This window comes from Lonchura striata, chromosome 5, assembly GCF_050655825.1.
Source record: "Lonchura striata isolate lonStrDom1 chromosome 5, ASM5065582v1, whole genome shotgun sequence".
NCBI classification, from domain to species: domain Eukaryota; kingdom Metazoa; phylum Chordata; class Aves; order Passeriformes; family Estrildidae; genus Lonchura; species Lonchura striata.
The window spans coordinates 40736541-40761772 of record NC_140707.1 but is presented as its reverse complement, the minus strand read 5'-3'; the positions used below and the strand labels follow the sequence as shown (position 1 = coordinate 40761772).

The following is a 25232-nucleotide window of genomic DNA, read 5'->3' as shown; positions in this document are numbered from 1 at the left end:
GTGTTTCATCAGTTTCCCTCATGTCCATGGTACAAGTGATAAAAACCCGCTGAAAACATACTAAACAGATTGAATTAATTTTTTTTGACTCACTGAGTTTACACTGACATGAAGCTATGTCCATCTGTAATGATTTTGCTTAGTAGGTCCAGTGTCTTTATAAATAAAATTTATAAATACCAAATTTATCAAGTGGGAGGATCTGGTGTCATAACCTATGTCTATTTTCCTTAGGGATTTCTGCACCAGAGGTACAAAAATCATCGTGCAAGTATGTTTTCTAGTCTTCAGTTCTAGACTGAGCCCTTTCAGAGGTATTAATGGTCCCGCAGTAATACCAGAAAGTTGACTTGGCTTCTGGAAGTAGTATTGAGTGCCAAACCAGATTACTACTGTGTAACCAGTTTTCACCTGTTTTTGTGTACTAAGGCGTTAAAGAAAGAATACTTCTTGGAGCAGTTTAATGGTTAGAGGAAGGTAGTAGTACTATTCATCGTTTTGCTAGGCAGTAGCCTAGGTATGCTCAGGGATTGTTTGCAAACCACAACAAACCACTTTAACTATCTGTAAAGAGTCTTCCCTGTCAGAAAAATGGGTGTAAGAATATTCCCACTTTTGAGCCTTGTTACTCCTAAGCTGAAATGCTTAATGATCCAAATCACTAGCTATTCTTACTGTAGTACCACTTTTTTTTTTTTTTTTAAGTCTATTTTTCTGTTTCTGGTATAATTGACTATCATAGCAATAGCCCTGTTTTTCATATGACATACTGTACTCACTATTGTTTGAAATGGCCATTAGAACAGTTGACAATAATGTTTTCTTTCCAAACTGACTTGTATTTTTTCCAGCACTGATTTTTTTTTCTTTTCCTTTCCTGTTTATCTAAAATAGCTGAAGGAAAAGGACACATTGCGTCAAGGCTGATAGGACAAGAATTAGACCTACTGTATGTGGTAGTTGCATTCAGGCCTATGAGCACTTCCTTTCTCCTCCCCCATAACCAAACCCAGCTCTGCTCCATTCTTTGGAGCAGGCAGGATATTAAGATTTACAAGGCCTCTCGTCTTTGATGTACTGGGAGACCATGGCTCTTTCTCATTTCTTTACAAAGCCTGAGGAACACAGGTACAGGCATCATGAGGATGGAAATCTTCATATTCCGAGGATTTCCAGTTAATGTGTTGGCCCTGAGAGTGATAGTAAAGGAATACAAGGTTTGTTGTGATTTTGTGCTTGGGATTGGTTACAATGTAAAGCTTGGTCTGGACTTAGTGCAGAGCCAAATTCTAAAGCGATTTAGTCCTACTTGCTTATATATTTACTCCTGCATGGATATAGACATAATAGGAGAATTTACCCTAATGGAGTTGCAAAAGATTTGTTAATACATAGAATTCACACTGGTTTAATTTAAATAAGTTTAATAGATTTACTGGAACTTGTGCTACACCCATGTTCCTCCTCTGTTTAAGCTGCATTTCACTAAGTGCTTACACAAGGGTTTGCAATAGTTTAGGTAAATTGGATATAAACTGTGCATTTACTTTAAGCAGTGTAATTTCCCTATGTAAACAAGAGTGAAGTCAAAACGCATGGACAACCCCCTTCCTCCGGACGCAGCTGGAAGGCGTTGCTGAGATCAGTTACTTACCACAGTCCTCTGTTGGCCACTGGCAACTGCTCAGCCACGGACAGGGTTTGTGTGTACACTCCCCAGTGTGTTTTGGGGTGTAGGGTAAAGGTGCCTTAGCTCAAACCACTCATTGATGTGACAAATCCTGCCTGGAAGCAGTCACACCAGTGGCTCTGCTGTGGAGACAGCAGCCCTGAGTGGGGCAGCAGATAGAGGCAGCTGGAGGGCAGCAGTCTCTCAAACTACCGACAGCTGGGCGCAGAGTGAGCATCTCTCCATCAGCTAATTTCCATACAAGATAGGGTCCCTTCTACCAGCTTATGCACACTTTATCCTTTACTAAAAACTTCCCAGCTGATTTAATTTACAAGTCAAGGAGCATCAACTTCTGTCCATTATTGTGCCACTGCTACCCGCTGGATTCAAGCTGTCAGACATCAGGAGATTTGTCTACTGTAAATCGTTCCCATATACCAGTTAGTGCAGAATAGTCAAGAGAGCAGGTTTCAGTTCAAAATCCAAAGGCGCCTCACTTGCCATGTCTCTTCAGGGTTTTTTTACTGTCTGTAATTCTAATTGTATAATATCTTTGCACAGCTGCTTTTCAGTTTCACTCCTCACTTGTTTTGCCATTGTTGACTGAAAGCAGTCTGTTTTCTTTCCACTGCCTTCAGTGAAAGTTCTGCAGGGTCCAGTTACCTCTGTGATAATCAGGGAAGGTCTTTTATAAATATCTGAAAAGTGCTTTAGCAGAAGGAGAACATGTAGGAGCTCATGTGCTACATTCAGCAGCGACTGAAAATCGGATGAGAGTTCCATGGTTTAGTTCTGTATCAGTTTAAACTACTCACTCTGCTATGTTCCTACTCATTCAGCTCCCTCTCTTTCTGGCACTTTCCTGACCTGAATAGTTGCATGAACTGGCTTAAACTGGCTGAAAAACAATCTGAGGGATTTTTTTAGGCCACTCAGCTGAGACTGGTTGAAGGTGCCATGGAACGGCAACTTTAGATAATCATTCATCTGTTCCTCTAAGCTTTCCTATTACATAGGACAACACTGGCTGGTGCTGATTCCAAGACAGTTTCTGAATTTGGTGGACTGTGTTTCACAGCTGACTTACAAATGCAATTCTTCATGCAGCCAGGACCTTCTATAAAAATGTACTAATATGTATTCTTAAAAGCACTGAAAAGAGAATCCTAAGTTAATTGCTGAATAGGCTCTTTAACATCATGAAAAGTTTTGTTTCAGTAGGACAGTAAGTCTCCAGACTCGTGTCAGATATTTTGCTCTATAAGATTTGGCCTACTTTGTCACTAACAGTCACTAACAGTAAACTAACAGTTTGAATGCATTGGCCTTTCAGAAGAAGTCTCTAGCAAGAGCAGGAGATAGAATTCTCATTGCTGTAGTCTGTTTCTTTACCCTCTCAGCAACAGCAATTGATCACCATGTTGGCATACAGGACTGCAGAGCAGCATACATGTCCCATATGGGACCTAGACCAATACTCCTTCTTCTCATCTTTTGTCTTTCTGATTAAGGGTCAGTGGTCCAACGTGAGGTTAACCAGGGGAAACCACCTGAGACCTTTGTCACTGATATCAGCAGAGATAAATGGTCAGAAGCAATACATCGTTCCTGCCCTTGGTCTTCCTCTGTCTCAGTGACCATGCAGCATCAGACAGTGGAGAAGCTTGTGGTGCTGCTCATCCCTCACGTGTGTTTTGTAGTTAGATCCCAACATTCTTTGGCCTTTTTATTTTTGAGCAACACTAATTTGCAGGAAGAACAGAATAAAAAACTTTGATCATGCAATCCTGGTTTCTTTTCACTATGTTTTCTATTTCACTATATATCTATTGAGTAATCTTCTGGCAAGGGTGGGTGATAAGGAGTTAATGGATGCTCTGTTTGTGAGCACAGAAGCATGCACCACTATACCTGCAATACCAGAAAGCATCTGCAACGAAGGTGCAAACACATGAAAGCCCAGGCAGTGACCTCCAAAGGAAGTACACAGATTAAGTACAAAACTACTGCAGAGATAGGCATGGAATTGCCCCTGTTATCTGGGGAGCAGGAAGCATCTGGGTGTATCAATGTGTCCTAAGTTATCTGTTAAGGAATTTAAGGTCATTTTTGAATGTGTTTGGTCATGTAGACATTTGGAATTGCTGTCACCTTATTGCTGATGGACAGGCAGAGCCAGTCACCCCGTGATTGTTGCAGTTGTCTTAGACCTTCCATTATAAAATCCTGGTTTTATCTAATTATAATTTACCATAACATTTGAGCCAAAAAGGCTAATATAAGGGACTTGTTTCTGAATGGTTTTGATAGAAAGCTTTTTCTAAAAGTTTGTATTGAGTTATGAAGAAAGTGGTTGTTTTACAAGTTATTGAAAGCTATTCTTTTTTTCTGGGAAGCTCTATGGCCTCCATTTTTGGCCATGAATTGCATATTATTGATGGATGAATGGGATATTAGGAGGAAAAAATGAAAAGGGTTTTATTTTCACATGAAAAGCTACCCCAAATAGTCATATTCTAGGTATGATCCAGCACAAGGTTGAATCAATTTTCTTTTTAAATTCCTATTTCTAACCTTTAAGAACTGGTGAGTCACTGTAAGGCAGTATTAGGGCACAGGAAATTAGGATGTGTCCCCAGTGTCACAGTACACATCTGGGCATCTTGAAGCAACCAGAATGGAAAGCAGTGAGCAGTAGAATCACAGCAGTGATGAGCTGGGAACCTGCTGAAGCAGAAGTCTGTGGAAGTAACAGCCACAATGAGGTTTAAAATTGGTGTGGCATAAGAGGAGATCCATGTAGGAAGGTATAGCTGAAAGGAACTCTCCAGACCTTAGATGCTGAGGTTTTTGAATCTTGCTGTATTTCACTGTTGCACAGCAATTGGCTAACAAGATACTTGCTTCATTTCCCTCTTACCTTTAGAAAGAAGAGTGTGCTTCCTATTTGTGCATGCAGTTAATAGTATACACCTTAGATCACCCAGTATACACCCTATAGATCTAAAGCTACCCAAACCCTAGAAATACTAACATTTTTCTTGACTGGAATGCAATTTGACATTTTTAATTATTTAGTGTTTAACAACACTAAATGAAAACCTGGTATTTTCACCTTAGGATTTGATGTCTAATACAACTGAAACTCAATCAATTTTGGGGCAAAATTCCATGTATAGCAAAAAGTCCAAACACTGGTGTATATTCTATGAAAACATTAAGGGCATCTCATTTATGAATCCTCTGAAGAAAGCAGTTCAGTAGTTCTGTTCAAGAGCAAGGGGGACTTTTGCTGAACTACAAGGCAAGAATTCTATCTAAATATCAACTTAACTTTTAACGATCTCTTTGGTAAAATTTTATCTATTTCTTCAGCACAAATGAGTTCATGGTAAGGACATCTTTTTTACTTTCTTTCCCCAAGTTTCTTTAAACTTTTGGAGTGCTTGTGAATATAATTTGAGTTTGACCTATTTCTAGCAATCACAGAACTTGCTTCAAAACTCTGGCTGTTCTGAAAATGCTCTGTTTTGATACTGACAGCATTTAAGCCCTACTCATTTCCTCCCCAAAACTGAAAACTCTCTCTTGATTTTTGAGGGGTAAGGAGTGGCCTAAATGTTAAAATTCTCTTAAGAGACTATAACATTTATCCTGAGATGGAGTTGTATTAGCATGTAAAATTGTCTTTGGCTTGATTTGAGATACATCTTGAAGTATAACAGAACATCCTCAATTTCTAGTTCTAAGAAGTGTGTAGACATCAGTTTTGCATATGGCCATCTCTTCAAACCACAAGTCACTAAAGAATGTCAGTGTGATGTTTGGCAAGTTAAAGGAGGGCAGCGCTCCTAAAGCAGACTTGTGGTTTTAACCCTGCAGTACGAAGACCCAAATGTTAGAGAGATTATTTTCTTTCACATGCTTTATAATTTATTTTTTTCCACAGTCTGAAGTAGCAGCACCTGTGTAACCTTATTTAACTGCCTTCACACATTTTTCTTTCCCTCAGCTAATATTCTGCCAAAGTGACAAACTTTCCTCACTTTGAACTGCAGAACACCATGAAAGCCAGCATGTCTCAGCCTTGTGCAATACTGTAAGTCTTCTATGCACTGTTCATTGGGAGCTGTCATTTTATGAATGCTGTAAGAACATGACTGCTCTAAAACAAGAGTATATCTTAGAAAGAAGCTGTTACAACTTGCTAGAATTAAAAAAATAAATAAATTAAATAAAATGGTTGATGCTTATCTACTGTTTGCTTAGCCCTGAGTCTTCCAGATAACTTGCTGCTGCTGTTTGATTAAGGATTTTTTTTCTCCAGCAGTGAGATCTGTGAGGACCATAGATCCATAGACTTGAATTCAGTGTTAGCAAGTTGAGGAGCTTGAAATTATGTTTCCTTACCTTTAGGTTGATCAAAAAACCTAACCTTTAAGTCCCTCATCATCATCTGGGGACCTGAAGGATGTTCATTCAATTTTTGGCTTCTCAGCTCATTCTGATAATGAGAATGCTAGTTAGGCTGGGGTATTTGAAATGTGTATATAAGTTCACCAAGGACAAGAGAGGCCTAAGACTTGTCTCTGGGACACTACAGAGAAATTATTATAATCACCCTTTGCACCCAAACCAAGGAATCTTCTTTCCAGTTCATTTTCCACTCACAAGAATCTATCCTTTTCCATCACAACAGTGGTGGTAGTTCACAGCAAATGATCTGCCATGTGGGTAAGTGGCATTCAGTTCCTCACTTGCTTCCTTTTGCCTTCTGGTGCTATTGCTTTGCTATCTGTTACTTCTTATCCAGCCTAACAGAGCTCACTGTCCCTGGAATGGCCTAGAATTGATTTCAATGAAATGCAGATCTGCGAAAAGATAGGTATAAATCCCAAAGAGGAGGCAATTCGTAGCTTCTTTTAGTAGTCTTCTTTTGAGTCCAAAGTACCTGCCTTTCAGTGACCAAAAAGTCTTATTTTTGTGGTGAAAAGCCTTTTTGTTAAAGGTCTTGCTAACACAGGGAATGGAATTTGTTAAAATGCTAATTTTATTTCCATACTATCACTTTAAACATGAGCCAACTCTATATTTTCCTGAGAACCAATGAGGCTTGAGATTTTTTTTAATTAAAAGCCAGCAAAGGTGGGGGTTTTATTTCCTTTCCTGTCGAATGCATTTGAAGCACCTCTGTCTCCAGCTGGCTGTGGGATCAGAGCCAGCCCATAATGGTTTCAAGCCCAGTGTGTGCATAGGGGAAAGGGTTTTAACCTGATTGATGACTTTGGAAGTGCTTGCAGCACAGACTGCTGAAGCTGGTAGCACTGGAGTTGTTTATAAGATAGGAGAGAGGAGGTGGATGTGTTTTTCAAAAGCTGGCAATTCTTCCCAGTCAAATGCAGTAAATGGCTCATGAGTGGTCTCATTTCATCGGCTTGTGGGCACTCTGCTTCATGAAACCCTTTGAAATCGTTGCCAGAGGTTGAGGCTGAGATTGGTTGAACTTTTTGGTGTCTGATCACTGGCCTTACAGCCACTCTCTCAGAGAGAGAGTTTTGTTCCTGGGCCTATCTATCCTTTAGGACTTTGCAAGAGCAGGCCTGAAAATTATTGTTCACCATGTATTGCTTAAAAATGCAAAGCAGTGTGATTTTGAAATATCTTCCACAATCGTGGTATCCTTTTCAACTTTACATAAGATTTACTGCTTTCCAGGCCTCATATTGCTATAGTTTTAGCATGGATTTCCTAGGAAATTTATAGTATCTTATCTCTACCTGATCCATTGCACAGTGGTCATTTCCTTAGGTATGATAACATTATTGGCCACAGTGACTTAACTTGCTTTTGCAGTCATCTCTATAGCACCTCTCTAGTGGGAATGCTTCCAGCAGTATGCTGTAGAGGAGAAGAGGAAACATCTTTGTAAAGGATTCTGCTCTCAATCATCACATGTGGGTAGAAATGAGGTGTATTATGTTCAAGGTTCACAGGTTAGAGGACCAGGAAAGAGGACAGATTGTTAAGCAGAATGGGAAATGTCCCCAGGCCATGGCACTCTGGAGGAGCTGACTATTCTTTGAGTGGGGAGGACAAGACTTCATCAGGAGCACTTAAAAGTACAAATAAGGTAGAGGAAATAGAAAGACTAGAAAGAGGGGAAGGAGACTGAGGAAAGAGCAAAGAGAAATGTGGCACACATCTTGCTTATGTGTCTGTAAAAATGGGGCTCGATATTTGAGAATGTGCTTGTCTGTAGATTTTCAGGTTCCTGCTTCTCACCAGCTCAGAAGCTGCATGCATGACCTGTTTCATGATAGATTAGTGTTTCTGTGTGGAACCATAAAGCGCAGACATGCTTGAAGACGGGCAGGTGGCAAGAGAAATTATCTGAGCTTTGTGAAAAGCCAAAAATTTAGGGAGACAGATGTTTGGTTTCACTTCTGGGCAGATGCTCAGGTCAAGTCTTATTTTGTCCTAACCACTTCCCCTACCCTTAGGCGCAATATTTTCAGAGTGAAAGGACAGGCAAAGCCCAGGGAGATTCCAGAGCACGGCTTGTTTGCAGCTGGCTGGACATGGAATTCATCAGCAACGAAGCAAGACTCGCTCTTCTCCTGCGGATATGGGGAGAACTTGGGTTTGGGCACGCACACACTAGAGCAAACCAGTTCTTCCCTGTCTGCTGGGGAGGCTTCAGTTACAGTATCTGAAGCCAGAGATTTCATTTAAGTCATTTGGACCCATTTGGACTCTGAGTGCTGTAGCCTTGCCTGCCTCCTTCCTCTCTCAGATCCCAGCCAGAAACATCCTCCCCCTCACTGCTCTCCCTTTCCAGCACACACAACACAGAAAGCAAAAACTGACCCAAGCTTGCCTTTGCAGCTGGGACTTATCAGCCAGAACACACACATGTAGGTCATCCATGGGAACTCAGCAAAGTGTTGGATCAACAAGAGTCGGGGGATTGGGGGGGCAGTGTGCAGGGCAGCAGGAGGAGCAGGGACAGATTTTTTTTTTTATCATTATTGTTATTATTTTTATTATTTTCTGCATTTTAGAAAGGAAAAGGAAGAAAGATTACAGCAGCTTTTCTATTAAATGAAAAGATTAGCATGCCGTGGATGCTTTGCAGGGGCGTGATGAGATTTGCAGTAGATGAGTTGGTTGCTAGGCAATGCTAATGAAAAGCAGGCTTTCAAAACTTCTGTGCCATGTGGGCCCAAAAGTTATCTAGCTTCCCTCCTGCAGCCTCCACTCCCCACAGCTATCCCCCCACCCTGCCCCATGCAACCTCCCAAATATTTATAAAATCCTCACCAGGGGCAAGAAAGATAGAGGCTTTTGACAACTTGCTCTTCCTGAGCTACCCAGTACACACACAGACACACAGAGGTTTGCTCATTTTTCTTTCCTCCTTAGAAAGGTAAAAAAACAAAACCCCACCCCCAAACCAAACCCAAAAATGAAGCAAGCAAAAAAAAAAGGGAGAGAAGAAAAGTTAGCAGTGGCTTCCAAAGCAGCTCGGTCTCCAATTTCAGAGTTCAGGCAGAGTTTAGGGCTTGCATGTGCATCCGTGTGCATGTTGGGGGTAGGTACATGTTTGTTTTCGATTTCTCTCCATGCGTTTTCAAGCTGTGCTCTGGCTCTTCCCCTCCTCCCATCCTGCTGTAAGCCTCCTTTCCCTTTCAAGGCCTTCTGACACAATGAGCTTATTTTCCCATGCTCCCTGTGAAAGCCGGGGTATGTGTGTGAAAGCTGCAGCCTCAGAGGACTCTTTTAAATACAGAAATTGAACATTGCTGAAGTTACAGACAGGGTTTCTGCTATTTTTACAAATGAGCCATGTCTTGCTCCCCTTCTCAGAAGTATCAGCATTCTTAGATATCTTAGCATCTGTCTCTCCCAAATGTTTTTTTAAGTGAGTTTAATGTTGGTCTGACAGCATTGAAGACTAAGGTTTACTACTTGCTCCACGTTCTCCTTACTGCTGTGGCTTGTGTGTATCATTCCTAAGGCAGAGTCCCTTCATATAAGCAAAAAAGGATATTTCTATACTCAGTTCTAGGGTAAAACTGCCAAAGAGATGTCATTTAACAAGATTTAATTCTAAATTATCCAATGGAATAATATAGTTCTGTCATGAAAAAGCAACATTTCAAAGTTACTGAGCTATCTTGGGCCTGTAGATTGGGCAGGGGAACCTGCAGAAGCAGAGCCTCACTGCACTGCCCATTTTGAGATTTCATCCATTCCCTGCTGCAGTACATCATGTTGGATGTGAAGTCTTCCTTCAAAGCCAGTGTTTATTTGCTAGAGCAGCTTTGTTTTGCCTGGACTCTTTCTCACTGATGCCATTATGAAGTGTTAATCAATAAGAAATTCCTTGGGCAGACAGATTTTATGGATCTGCTGCAGTGACCTCTTTATACTACATTTCAGATGGCAGCAGCCTATAGGTTCTTTCCTTTTAATTTTCTTTTTTTCTACCACCAACCATGTTTTAGTCAGTACAATGTGGATAGCTGATAAATTAAGCCACTGTCCTAATCATATGTGGTCTCTAAAAATCTCAAGGCATTCCCTCCAGAAGTTAGTCTTTCAGTTATCAGTTAGGGGAATTAATTTTGGCTTCCTTAAATTCTCTCACTGTTTCAATTAAATAAAGATGGCAAATTTCTAAATGCTTGGGAATACAGCAGCTGCTGTGTGCATACTATGGGATGACTATTCAGGTAACACCCCATTATTTGAAGTAAGAATTTTGGCCCAGCAGGATATATAGAACATGTTAGGAAGTATAGTAAGGGCAAAACTACCATGTGCTCTCCTTCCTTTCCTTTGTCAGGCCAAGCAAAATGCCTAGACACTACCACATTTTTGAAACCTGCCTCCAGGCATTCCAGGTCTGTACAGACATGCCTGCAAGGTATAGGCAAATTTATTTGTAATGTTTTTCCTAAGCTATTGTATAGTGCTGTCCATGTGGTTAGCTGCTGCCCCCAGCTCCATTTCAGTTGTGGATATAGGCATTCCTTGTGTAGCTTGGTCCTCTCTACTTTGATATTTTCTAGATTAAAAAGTGATGTGCAGATTGAAAATAGGGGCATCTCTGAAAAAAAAAAATATCATATGTTCTATTCTCTGAAATCAAAATGACAGGGCTTTGCTCCCACTGGAGTGGTGTCCCAAAGCCTTGTATGCACACATTATCTGGAGTCACTCCATAAACTGCATGTCTTAGCAAGTTGAATAAAGTGCTACAAAAATACTTTGCTTTGTAATGTTAACAGAATTGAATAATAAATGTAAAAGATGGCCACCTTTCATTCACACGTGACTGCAATTTTTGCTTTTACACTAGCAGCTGTGAATTTTGACCAGTCAGGTCTTACCAGCACGCTGGTCATTAGGGAACACATTTGATGGTCACCTCTCTGACCAATGTGCATGCTATATCTTGTATTCACATATGCAAGAATTCATAAAGAAAGTGCTAACCCCTTCAAGAAAAAGGATGATTTATCTGCATTACTTGTGGGAGATCAAGCTGGGATAAATCAGGTCAAACATTTTATCCTTTAGGCTTCAAGGTGTTTTGATGTGTTTAAAGAATAGCTGACACATTTCAAATGTGTGGCTGAAAGCACTCCTGATAGCAAACTTTCCCTCACAGAAAACTTGCCTGTGTGCCTTGGAGTCAGTGGACTTTCTAGGGAGTAAGACAGTATGCATAATAGATTTGGGGGTGAGTACTAGCAGACTTACACAAGCAGAGCAGTATTTGCTGATCGAGAGACAGCAAAACATAATATTTCACTAAAGAAATGCTATGTCACTGAAATTTGCTTTAGATTTCTGGTTCTGTGACTGCCACTACCATCCCTACTGATTGTTTGGAGAAGGTCCTCTGCAGATTCACATACAGTCAATTGATCATGAATGAAACTAAGAGCAGTTATTAATCTTACTGCCTGGTTGCACTCTAAACCACCTTCTAATCCTGCCTCTGTTCTCTTAGACAAAGAATGCAGTGAGATGAAGGCAGGATCAATGCCAGCATGGAGCTGCCCTTTTTAGTAGTTGTTGTGTCAGGGTTTTATACATGAGCAACAGTGAGTAGTTCCCAGTGTACTGAGGGAGAAGGGAGGAAAGATGAATTAAAAGGGTCAGATGTTGTGCTCCTGAAGGGATGGCAGAGTCCCATCCTGACTCTTGGTCTCTGGTGAATTTTTCAGTTCCTTGTATTTAATGACTGACCTAGCGAGACATTACAGCCCTACTGCCCTTTGGAGATCCATGAAGAGCTCAACACAAGCTAAGAAAGGGTGCATTGTGTCTTTGATCCAATGGGCAGTATTTCACAGGCTGGCAGATTTAATAAAATCTCAGAGGAACCTCAGCTCATTTTTTAAGAGGCTTAACATTGAGTTAAAAGTTCCCTTTACTCCTTCATTGTTGGACATCATTCCCTTCTTGTGTGCTGCCAGAGGACCTGCAGGGAACTGGGGCTTCATGAGACCAGACTGGATGTAGACAGCTGGTTGAGACTGGTTAGAAATCTGCAGGAGCAATAGCGGGATGCAAGACACTTTCTAAGCCTTTTTATTTCTCAGTCTTTGAAGTCATCCAGTGCCTCACATGCAGTGTGACAACTTTGCTCCACACCTGAAAGGAAAGCTGAGCTACTGATAAGGCCTTTTGATCAGTAATTTTGAGCTGCATGACATGAAAAACTGTTATACCACTGCTTCGAGTAATGTTATTTGTCCCACCATAAACACTAAGTTATCCATCTGACTTCACAACTAGAAACATGAACAAGTTCACTATCACAAAGTCCTCCCCTGATACAATGTCTATGGGCATAATTAGAAAGGAAGTATGAAGGTGGAGAATATCTTACTGACTGGTAAATCGATCCTTGGAGCTTTAGATAGTGCCATAGTTTCTTGTTCAGAGCTGTTCCAGGTTAGCTGGAAGAGATTTCTTGAGCAGCAAGTTTTCTTTGATGTTCAGTGGTGAGAACTTGGGAACTTTTGCACCAGGAAGCAAATCACACTGTGGCATTTTGGAGTGCATGTCTAGAGCAGGTCAAAATATTAAAACTGATGAATACTGAGAATGCAGAGTTTGTTTTTGACAATCTGAACACTTAAACCACTACTCTGCTTACTTCTGTTATTGTTATGGAGGTGCTGGTTGAGGACTGCATGAGTAATTTCACAGCAAGAGTTCCAGTATAAGCCATATTTGATCCATCAGTCTAAATTTATATAGAACTACTATTGCGAGGAAAATGTTAGTGATCAGTTTAATGGGGAAAAATAATTTTGCTTAGATTTTCAAAAGTGCAGGGTAAATACTTCCAAAGTACCAAGCACTCAAACACTAACCTTTTTTGAGAAACAAAGTATAGGTTGCATGGTATTTGAGCCACCACTAACTCTAAAGCAGAATCCTTGCAAACTCAGAAATTCCCTGCTGGGTTACTGCCCACTCCATGGATATGGCAGGCTGCTGGAATTTTGCATTTGCAGCAAAAATGGAACCTCCACCTAAGAACCAGTAGTTAAAACCTTTATTGTCATTGACTGAAGTTTGGCCTTCTTGGTCAATAAATGTTCACATTCTCTAAGAAGCTTTAACTTGAGCAATTAGTCAAAATGCCACCTGAAATGATTAGAGATGGGAAGAGAATGCTCCAAACCCTACTTTATAAGAACTTTTGCCAATGTATACATCTCCTGTAATATAGCTGTTGAGGCCCCCAATGATTGATCCTTGTAAGATCCAGCAGAACCATGTTCGCTTTCTGTTGGCACACGTAGATCCTGCAGAGATTAACAAAATAGAGTCTCCAGAGATATTTTAAAGATAACTTCTTTCTTGAGAGAAGACAGCGAAAGGGGACAAATACTTTCAGGAAGAAGAAATTGCTGTTTGGAACTGGTATGTCTAGGGGCACTGTTGAATATCAAGAGAAAACAAAGTTAAATGAACTATCGCAAAGGAAGAGGCAGTCATGTAAAAGGCAAAGATGATTTGTGAGATTTTGCAATAGCCTCCCAGGGGAAACAAGGCCTTTTGCTTGACACATTTAAAATTAGACTGGACAGAGCAATGGAAATTCAGTGTATGAGCACCCCATGGGACAGGGTGGATAAGCCACTGGGTCTCCCTTTGCATGTTCCCTTACTTTTTTGTAATTCTTCCTGAATGCCTCCATTTCAAATAATAATTTGTTTTCCCCAGATGCCCATCCTGGTTCTCTGTTCCTCCCCTTTTCCCCTTTAAGAAAGGAGCTGTGTTTGATTCATGGTGTCAGCCATCTTCCAAGCTCTGATCCAGTCCCAGGGGTGGGAGCTCATGGGAATGATGAGGGTAGGAGTGATCAACTGCAGACTTTCCTGTTGCTGAGCTTGCTGCAGGCCTGACCGTTTTTAAGACCTCGACAGATGTTTCTGCTTAGAAACTATTGGCATCTTTATGGACTGTTTTTCCATTCTTCCCTCCCGGCCCAAGTCCAAGCAGCAATGAATTATGTAAGATTACATTCTAGCCTCTTCTTTATTATTATTTCTGTAGATCCATCTCTAAGTAGTACATCTACAGTTCCCTCTACCTAGTTTTAGATGCGTCAGCTTTCTCTTTGACCAAAACACCCAGCTACTCTTAAAAACACTTCTGTGCCTTTTCCTCATCTTTCAGACACAGATACCAAAAATACAAACACTACAATCCTAACTTGTGGCTTTGGGTTTAAGATGTCTCTCACAGTTCATACTGTGGTTTTAATCAATATGCCTTTTACTTAAAAGTTAACCCTTTGCTATGGAGCTGCCTGTATTTGTCTCTTACTGCTGCTACTTAGCAAACAGTAATTAATAATAAGTAATGGAAGGAAATATAGAAACTGCTGCTGGAGCACAAAATGGCTCCAACAAGCATCATCCCTACCTGGTTTAGTGGTTTAGCTGCCAGTTATTAGAAATGAACATATTTCAGACAGTCTTGAGTAGAATAAAAGAACTGAGCTGGTTTATTTGCACTGTTGATAAGCACTTGTAATCCTACAAGTGTAATGTGTGCAGGGTACCTGATGCCGTTTGGGTAGTCTTAACCCTTTACCATTGTACTGCAAAACTTCAAAGCTCAAGACTGGATAGATTAAGTTTCTTTAAAAGATGATGTAAGTAATGTGTGCAAGACCACATGGAGATTACTTTAACTCAGAAGACAGAGAAATTTTCTGCGTTGGAAAATTTGGCAGACTACTACTTAATTTCAGATGTACTGTAGTAGCAGAAATGAACTGTTTCCTTCTTTGGGAACACACAGCTAGAAGGAGACAGAGTAGTTTAGCCAGTGTGCCACAGCCAAATGTGGGATTTTCATGCAGGCCTATGTTTAGTTATTACAGCAAAGAGTTGCTATAAATCCTCTTGATGTACTTAACAACTGAATTCCCACTGGAAGAAAAGCACATCTTTTCCAGTGTCATACTCTCATTGTTCACCACCTCAAACTCTTTCTGTGACTGTGCTGCTCTGACGAGGCACAATGCCATTGCAAGTCCTCCTCTTGGCGTTTTACCCTTTCAGCAATCTAGTGGTGCTGATACAAAGTCACTGAGTAGAGGACTTCCTGTTATTTGCAGCATATGTATACAGTAACAGCCAGGCAGTTACATGTTGTCCTACCCAGGTGCCTCTGCACTGGTTTTGCAGGACTGTGAGGGCTAAAAAAAACTCAGTCCTGTCTTGGTACCTTGTCTGAGACTGCCCAGCAAGAGAGTCAGTGGTACTGGTGGATGTGATGTGGCTTTGGATCACGGAGACAAGCAGGAGCAGTTGTCCAGCCACTGGAGTCCCACTCTGAAGAGAGCAGAGAGCAGTACTCTCAGTGCACGCACTGGATGTGTCCCAGCTGGCCCATGTGGCCTGGGCTCACAAAAGCCCTCACTGAAGTACCCTGCATTGTTCCTCCTGAAAGTAGAGCGCTGAAAACTGAAACACATACAGAAGGAGAATAAGAGTTAAATTGCCCCATCTTTTTCTGACTTCCGGTAGAAAATCATACAGTAAGGATGGTGAGATCAACCAGTTTGGCATCGTTTTTCAGTGACTGCATCTGTGTGAGAATTGCATACAGCAGGCATTATGGTAAACAAGGATTTTTTTAAAGCATGAACATTTTTTTTTAATGGAAGATAAAACATTACTAATAGGAGCAAGTATTTCCCTGGATTTGAACAGGGAGTGCCATTGCAATTGTACACATTTTGTTGACTAATGTAAAGAAGACACAAGCTCTGTTCCCTAATGTTGCCTAATGTTCAGAGAGCTTGACGTTGCACAAACATCTTTTTATACATCCTTACTGTTACTGTATTGTTTTGCTGTTACTGTTAAGATCTAGTGCTGTACTGGTGAAGAATCACCATAAACTTAAGAGACAAAATCTAAACTCAAGAATTGCTGTGCCTGCTCCTTTAGACCATGCTGTTTTCCTTAGGAGTGTTTAATTCACTTCAGGATCCAGGATCATTTGAGCCAAGCTTTGAGCTAACACTATCCACTACCAAAAATCTGCAATAATAGCAAATGGAGCATGTAAGCTGCTTTGCCAATGAAGTTGATGTTCTCTTTTCTCAGAGGTCTCTGTGCTGAAGGTCTCCCCAGATCTCTTCCTGTTAAATACGAAATCTCTTAGCTCCCCAGAGCCTATGGCTGACCGCCTGGCTAATGTCTTTTTGCCAGTCCTGTTTTGTATGTTTTATAGTTGGCTGACACTGCATGTTTGCAGTTTTGTTTCTCATGCTCTTAGAAGTGGCCATTTTAATTTCAAGAAATATATCTCTTTGCCCAGTACACAGTATTCTCCTGGCAGCTTAGTGCTCACAGACTATAGGGAGCTGTAAACAACACTGTTTATACTTTCTGCTGATACCAGAGCATTAACATATAAATAGGGGAGAGATTTAAACAGGCTAAAACAACTTCAGCCTAGCCTATTGGGAAGGGGGACAGTCTGCTTTTCACTCTCCTTGCCAAGGATGTCAACTTTTCTGTGGGACTATTGCAAGAATGAAGGGCTTAAAGAGATGGGAAGCTTTTATCTGACAAAAGAAAGGTCGATGAGCCTTAGAAATGCAGAAATACACTGAATAATAGTCTGCCTGTTGGGATTTCCTTGTAAACCCTGGTGGTGTTAGTGTGGGCATGTGGAGGGAGGGGAATTACTTAAAAATCACCACAGCACTGCTGGGTAAAATCTTCCTTTAAATGGAACTTGCAGCAAAGTGTTAAAAATACTATAATTACATCTGCAATGACCATATTGCTTTAGAAGTTGTTTCATTTACCCTAAAAAGCATATCATGTGATCTTTACTTTTTTTAGCTGCAGAGTATTTTAGAAACATAGTACAACCAAATACTAAATCAAATAATCTCACATATCTATCTATTGAATTACTAAAATTCCAATCACCTTTGGCACCAGTGACAGATAGGCACAAATGCTGCAGTTACCATCAAATTGCTTGAGACTTTTTTTCATATAGTTGAAGTTTGATTTTACTTTTGTCATAGAATTTGTAAAGCAGGGTTAACAGGAACATAGATACAAGGGAGAAAAGAGTTCCCAGTTAACAGTCCATTGGAAACAAGAGACCCAGACAAGGAAAAAAACAGCTAAAGATGGTACTTCCAGGTGAGAAAGAGGTACTGTGGGATTGTAAAGAAAGCTGACACATGAAGACTGGGAGTGAAACTCTGAAACAGAACTTAACTGTGTTGGAATTTGTTGTGGGCTTTACAGGTGTGCCCCAGCAGCCTGTAGACTTTTGGACAGACTTTTCAGGGCTGGACGGCTTTGTGTGGAGCAGCCACTTGTCCCAGTTTCCTTTTCTCTGCTGGAAGGGGGAATGTTTGTGATGTTAATTTTCCTCTTCAGAAGCAATGAAGTTTTGTGTCAAAACAAGCAAATCCCATGGCTGTTTTTGTACTATCACCTTTCTCTCTAGAAAAAAGAGCAGTTTCAAAGTTACATTCCCAAATCTGGTAGAAACACTGTGATTTGCACAGTGTTTATGATATGACAGTTACTGTTAGGAATGTCCTGCATAGCCACCATAAATGTGGCAGTGAGTGGGGTACATGAAAAAGAGGAGATGAAAACTGAACTGGCTTTCACTCTAGGCCTTTTCTAGAGCTCTTCGTCTGCTGCATCTGCATTTGGTCTTCCCAGTGGTTTGATTCAAGTCCTGGAATAACTGGCAGTGGTTGTAAAACACAAGCCAAAAGGCACATCTCAAATCAAGCTGCAGTGCACACACAAGCTTGTGCCTATGCAGTCAGGAGCTAATGCAAGCAGGACACAAACCTGTTGCTTGCTTGGGGTGCAAGTTGCCAGTAAAGCACTGCCATTGTGGGTAGACATGACAACTGCACACTGTTGGGGTGGCTCCATGAGAAAAGGAGACGTTTCTGTGCTGGGGACGGTGACTGTCCCAGAATGGGAGAGGCATTAGGATTGAGGACTGCAGAAGACTCTTGTTTTTCAGAAAAGGCCTTGATCATAAAGCCACCATACTCTTCCACAGGATTAGTTGCCCTTAGATTAACCTCATTAACAGTAATTATAAAGTCTGACACATTTCTCTGTCATTATCTCTCTTGTATCATGTCATAGGATTTCTTTCCCCTGATAAAGACAGAAGTCTTTTTATCGGTCTGTTGGATTAGAGACCAGAGTTTTTCACCATGTTATCTCTCAAGCTTTTTTCCTCCAATGTAAACTGGCCAGTTTTAGCCCAGGATACATTGCAGTGATCAAAGTTGAGTATCTCACTTTTGTCAGGCAAATGTGAGATGAAAGGGACAGCTAGTTGTTGTTCTGATAGTAGCCTTAATACCACTGGAGGTAAAACTGTGCTTTGTCTTGAGACTGGAATTCCAGTCCCATGGTTTTTATCAATCTGCATTGAGTGTGGGCCTGGAAAAATGTTTTCCATCTTATGGAATTTCTGTGTCTTTTTTTGCGAAGGAGATTGCTAGAGCACAACTGTCCTGGTGATTTGAGGCAAAGATTAAGTACCCAGTCTTGTGTTCAAAGCAGGGTGGTCAACCAAAGACTTAACAGAGGAGAGGAGCTAGAAAATGCATATACACTAATTTAATTTGTTTAAAGGATGTTGTGTCCAAATGGCAGAGGAAGGATTCTGTTCAAACCTGGCAAATGTGAAAACTGTGCTGAGATGCTCTTAGCTACTGTGGATCTCCAGCACTGAAATCAGAGTGAAACAGGAATTATAGCATTGGGACTAAGTGAGTTTCTTGATTATGCAGTCCCCATGCTGGATTTAAAGTATGACAGTGGATATTAATTTTTCTTGTGGTCAAAGATCAGGAAGCAGAGGGAAACCAGAGCAATGCTGTAATCATTAAAGCCCAAGACAGAGAAATGATACTTGGAGCTGAGCTATATTAATTGTTCCCTCCTGCTCCATAAACTCAGTTTATGTTATACATGACAAGACAACAGGAATTTTTCCCTTCCTCAGTTTGATTGCCACTTGTAACCAAGGCAGGCCCCATTTGTTCTCAAAAAAAAAAAAAAAAAAAAAAAAAAAAAAAAAAAAAAATAGATCCCTGTTGTATATACTCCTCTCACCAGAGGGCAATGAAGTCAAATCTGTTAGTATAGGCCTGTCTGGGTCTGGCATTATGTAAGCGATGTCCCCTGTGTGCTGAAACCCAAGAACACCACCTGACTAGGCAATAGTATTTGAATAGAAAGGTGGCACTGGGTCAGGGTGACTCCAGCACAACAGGTGGCACACAGATAAGCAGGCTGCCCCAATTGTCCGCAAAACAGCATGGGATACCAGTAAGAGGACTTGGCAACATCACTTCAGGAGTAACTGGCATTCACACCTACTTTGTGGCAGATAAACTTATCGGCAGTCTCAGTAAATCTGCTTCCAAAGTGGCTATAATAGCCTGCATTAATAAGCCAGGTACATTACAAAAACAATGGGATTTGGTGGCGAGACATTTCCATTCCAAGCAATTGGATTCAACCTGAAGCACAGTTCAAGAGCAGAAAAGCTGTGACAGACAGAAGGCCTGCAGGAAGCCAAATGGGAAGAGAGTAGAGCATCAGCTGCTGCCTGTCCTTGGTGGATTTTAAAGAGGGTTGATGTGAACTGATCGAATCAAAAGTGAATGGGAAAGGTTAACGAATGCAAAGAACTGCATTTGTAATGTCTTCATTTTTCCATCACCTTTTTTCATTCTCTCTAGAGCGCTGCTATTCCATCTCAGAGCAGTAAGCAGCTCAGCCAAGGACTGTCATTTTGTATTCTAGTCTGACCCAGTATTTTGCAGGGTGCCAAACAACCAGTGTGGATGCCTCAACCCTCCCCCCAGCCCCAACACACAGAGGAGCATCTATGCAATGCCTTATAAAGCCTTTCAAATGTCCTGCAAGTGGGACAAAGATAGGAGGAAATGAGATCTCTTCTCAGTTTTCAAGAGTCCATTTAAATTTTATACTTATGTGGGTGAACTGGGGTTCTCACCAGCAGGCTTTGGGAAATGAGATTTTTGCTTTTGTGTACCAGCTTGACTTTAATTCAGGAGCCCCATCACAGCTAATATTTAACATTTGACTTGGAGACTTTTGGAGATGAATGCATTTGGAGAGTGTTTTGAAGGATAGTGACTTTCTGTGAAGCCTTGTGGCCAGGTTACAGCTGAATCTGAGCCTGTTCAAACAGGTGATCCTATTTCTGATCGGAGTGGGCTAAGGGCAGGACAGGCTATGGAGGACCAGCTCCCAGTACCAGTTACACTCCTAGTGTAACTAAATGTTGCTTTACAGCTCTTGCTCATACTTGTGCTGTGGTGAAGGATTTTAGCCTCTGGAGCTATTGATCCATCAACATGCATGAACACAAATGGTGTATTTGCTACAAAAGCACTGACCTGGGAAGATGGCGGCTTGGCCAGGCCAAGATGGGGTGCACCCGCTGTGCCTTCCCTACTTGCCACTTGATAAATACCCCACTCCTTCCCCCACCCTCCTGCCCATTTTCCACAGCAGAGAGCAGACACAAGGGGACCCTTTCATCTTGGCACATCCCCTTGCTGATTAATGTGATGCAATGTTCCCACAACACCACCACTATGCCGGCCATGTAATTAGGCAGGAGATAATGAATGCTTCAGAGACTATTCAGGCAGCAGTGCCCGCCTCCCTGCCGAACAAGCTCCTTTCTCAGCAGTGAAGCCAAGTGGAAGGAGCAGCAGCAGAAATGCCATTGGTGCCGCGCTTAATTGTGCAGGAATCGGGGGCTCTCGCAGCAGAAAATAGAGTAAGGGCCAGTGTGGGAGAGATGGGCAAGGGGATCTACTCTGATATCTTGGGGCCAAACTCTTTTTTGTGTCTGTTCATGTGTTTGACCTTATGGCAGGAGAAGCCTTAAATGTGCACATCTCTGGTTTTCTATGTGTGTGCCTTTTTTGTTTCAAATCATTAGGGAAAGACATCATTTAATAAGCATAGGAGTCTGTCTTCTCAGTAACCCAGAGGCAAAGATGCTGGTGCTACTTAGTGGCCTTTGAAATGTGGGAAACACACTGGGGACACAATAGGCTTATTCTCTTTTAGGGGGCTTTACAGTTAAGCTGCCATTGTCTGGCTAACATTAGCAAGAAAGATACTCTCCCTTCTCCGCCGACCTCTGTGTGGACTCTGAGAAAACAACCAATTGGTTTAAAATGCACTGTCCAAATGCCTTCAGATCAGTGAGAATAAAGCCAGCAAGGAGCTCAAAGTCTGTCTCATCAGCTGGAAACCAAAGAATCTACTGTCAAAGGTCTCAGCAGAAATTCAGTCTTCTGCTCAAATTGCTTTCTGCACTTTTTTATTATTTTGTTTGTTGATGCAAAATCTTTTTAGACCTCATACCTGACCATACTACCTACTAAATGTAAGCAGTGCAACCTGCTGTAAGCAACTGGTAAAGCTCGTCATAAACTGACTTCAGTAGTTATAGCTGAAGTTTTGTGCTCAGGACAAATAGGTAGAAAACAGCTGTTGTGATAGTGCTGAATCAGGGAAGCTCAGTTTCTGTGAGGATTAGGTTAATTTCTGAGCAAAAGGTCACTGGAGGGTGGAGTACATCAGAAAGCGGAATTTACAAGTTATAAAATAGAACAATTCATATGCACACTCACATTTAAGCCTACTTCACGCCAACAAACTCTAAAGCCATAATGTGTCCTTTTGTAAATAAGTAGGTTCCCAGGCAGACCCACTGATCACCCTACTGAATTAAGTGACAGACTCTTTTGTGCATCCCTCTTAAATGACAGATGGATGCAAGTTATATTATTCTATTGCCTAAACACATTTTCTGATCAATTTATATATATTGTGTTGCATGTCACTGCTGTGCATTTTGTCTCTGCATCAGAAAATTCTTAGGCTTTCCTAGTATCTATAGTGTCAAGAAAAGATATTTCACTGAGAATCTTATCATGTTGCAAAAGTAATAGTAGAGTTGTGACCAAAAAATAAAAATGTGGCAGGGAGAACAGCTCTTACAAAGGAAAATCAGTTCCACTGGTATCTTCACAGAGTTGCCTGGTGGTATGCATAGTCGTGTGTCTCCATGTCGTACAAACACACTGCACTTGTTTGTGCCACGCCACTGTGTCCCGAAGCAGATGCAGTTTCACTGTAACCCCTGGATCATGTGTCATTTATTTTTCCTCCCTCTGACACATGCACAAACATGGCCTACAGACTCTATGTGTGACACAGAGAAGGGAAACAGATGACACATGATGAGAGCATTACAGTGCTTCTAACATTGATGGTCAGCATTTTATTGGTGTCAGGGACTCCAAGTTTAAGAGGCAAAAGAACCACTGAAGAGCCCCATTGTTCCTGCCCAGAACTGGGGAAGAGCTGTGTACTGAAAAGAGATTCAACTGTTTTCCATCTGGCTATGCTATTTGCCTGTGTGGAATAATGCTTTAACACCTAGGTCAGTAGTTCTCTCAGCATGATGTCCTCCAGAGGAACATAGTGTGAGCATTTACTCTGATTTCTGTCCTGGACCTATATTCAAGAGTGCCATTCCTGTGAACAAACCAGGCTAAGGTAAAGATATTTGATTATCATGCTGACAGCTTGAGGCAACATCCTATAGCAGTGAGCATGTCCAACAGGTTTCAATAGGAATGAAAGCAAGCACAAGTCATGCAGGATCTATGAGGCCAGCTTACTCTCATAAAGTAGGGTATCTCCCTGTGAATCTTGCTTCCCTCTGCCTAAGTTAACAAAGCAAATTGCATCAAACTCCAGCATGCACTGCACATCTGGGAGTGAATTTTCCAGGACAAAAGCCATTCAGTCACCGAGAGTTCAGTGACATGACCTTTCTCAGAGCAACCCACAAAGAGATTGGCACTTCTAGAATTATGTGATTTTGACAACATCTGGAGTTCAGTTGTCTCCAATAAAACAGATGTTTCACTTCTGCTGATCACAAATTTCTCCCTATGTTTGCCATTCTAAGTTCTGTTTCAAGTAGTATTCAGCCAAGAAATGAACATAAATTTGCTTGGAAACTGTTCCAAAGAATCTGCTATGTGAACTGAACTTCAGAATGTTTTGCTACTTTGCTTGCTCTTGATAAGCTCTGAAACCCATCCAGATCTCTAGTTGGGATGGAATCTCTTTTGCATTTTTTCTTTCGGCCCAAGAGATGAGAGGACCATCCCAGTGAAACGCTGATAGTGTAGGAGGAAGAAAAAAAGTAAAGGAGGAGTCTGTCTATTTTTCCCTTGCTGTTACTCTTAACAAGAAAAGAGTAATGCAGCAACCTATACTCCCAAATTGTGCTAAACCTGGACCATATTCTTGTCTCTTATGGCTGTTGCAAAATACATCAAAAGATGAGTTAAGTAAGAATAATGATAGTAAGTAACACCACAGTCATGGAGCCTTTGCTGGGCTCTTGCTGTGGCTTGTATAGACTTTTAAGTTCCTGCAGACAGAATGTAGTGTGTTAAGAAGTCAATAGCATAACAGTTCATAATTCAATTTTCATTTGTTTTCCATTTTACCTTTTTAATAAGAGTGAAAAGCTAAAAGAAGTTCTCTTCTGGCACAGCACAAGAGGTTCACCAACCATTTCTGGAGTGTTTCAGAGTTGAGGAACATCAAAACCGGCACAATAAATTAAAACAGAAGAAGGGAGACATGACCAAAGTACATCTCCAGCAAAACTCAGCACCTAGGGCAGTATTTCCACAAAGGTCTGAGCAGGTATGGGAAGGAGTGCCATTTGTGCCAGGTAGAGTGCTGTGACTGTAAGATGACAGTTTTACTGGGAAATAAAAGAGAGAAAAGGGAGCAGCAGGAGGCCTGTCACAGTACTGAGCTTAGTCCTGACTCTGCACCCCAGCTCTGGCATCAGTAGAGTCCTCTGGCCCTCTGCTCCCTGTCCTCCCATGCCCAGTACAATACCAGCCACATGTGAAACTACTGACTCACACCCATGGCCCAGACAGTCTTGATTTTACCTGTATTTGGTTCTCCATGCAGCACTGCATGATCATGTTCTTGTACAAAATCCTCTCTTAAGTGCTGCAGTTTCTCTCTGTCCTAGCCTTACATGACAACCCACTGCCCATCTGAAAAATATATTTCTACTGCTACTAAGTACTTCCTATTAGTACTTCTTCCTCCTACTAACTTCTCGCCAGTATAAAACTTCCCTGCCTTAAAAACAAACTGGAGCAGGAAGAAGGCTGTTGGAAAAAAACAGTGATTTTAGATAAGCAACTGCATAACCAGCTATAGCAAGGGCACAAAAGAGGGGCAAAAGCAAGCTTATAGGCAGCTTCTGCACTTGCCAGCCACAACAAGCAGGTGTTTTGCCAGAGCTGAGAGTTCATAAATAAGGGGACACTAAAGAGTTAAAAAGATTTCAGGGAAAGCTGGGCTGATGAGAGAAGGGGAAAAGAGGAGGAGCAATCCTCTTGTGCAAAGATTTTTCCAGAGCCTCCAGAGATCAGTAAGCCCTAGGATGCTTTTCTTTTAGATGTTTTAATTTAGGTGGTTGGAATCTAAATAGATGATTTACCCTAAAATTGATGTATGGGGACAGGATATAACTTGTCATAGCAATCAGAGCTGTAACAAATGACTGAAATTCAACCCTCAGATTCAGCCTAAAACCCAGGCTGAGAGTGAGTGCATCTTGCAGTCATATTCAGTTATTTGCTGTGAGTCACTAAAAATTTGAGATCTGACAAGGTGCCAAAATAGCTCAGATCTGTACCTATATGTGTCACACTTACTCATATCTTGCCAGTTCCTAGTAGCCAGCCTTTCTCTTGCTTAATTTCATCTCACTACCCAAAGATATGCCCCTTGTGCATTTATTTTGTTAATGAAATGCTAGCTTTATTGGAATATCAGCTCTGTAGGGGTTGCCAGGACATATAAAAAAGAACAGCCATAAACAATGTTCA

The 25232-nt window shown here is 41.3% G+C and overlaps 1 protein-coding gene and 1 long non-coding RNA gene across 21 annotated transcripts in view; one reads left to right on the top strand and one right to left on the bottom strand.

The window, feature by feature from the left end:
• The window catches only part of RAD51B (RAD51 paralog B), a 452264-nt gene that overhangs the window by 312350 nt on the left and 114682 nt on the right, over positions 1 to 25232 (top strand). Inside the window, exon 13 of one of the 19 annotated variants that reach the window (XM_085582080.1) lies at positions 5685 to 25088. The exons of the other annotated variants lie outside the window; for them this stretch is intronic. Within the exon in view, the coding sequence (XP_085438206.1) occupies positions 5685 to 5704 (20 nt within the window). The 3' untranslated portion in view covers positions 5705 to 25088. Of the gene's footprint in view, positions 1 to 5684; positions 25089 to 25232 lie in introns of those variants that run through there. 19 annotated transcript variants of the gene reach the window in all.
• Positions 1 to 25232, bottom strand: part of LOC146767336 (uncharacterized) — a 130497-nt gene that overhangs the window by 20467 nt on the left and 84798 nt on the right. The window lies entirely within an intron of this gene.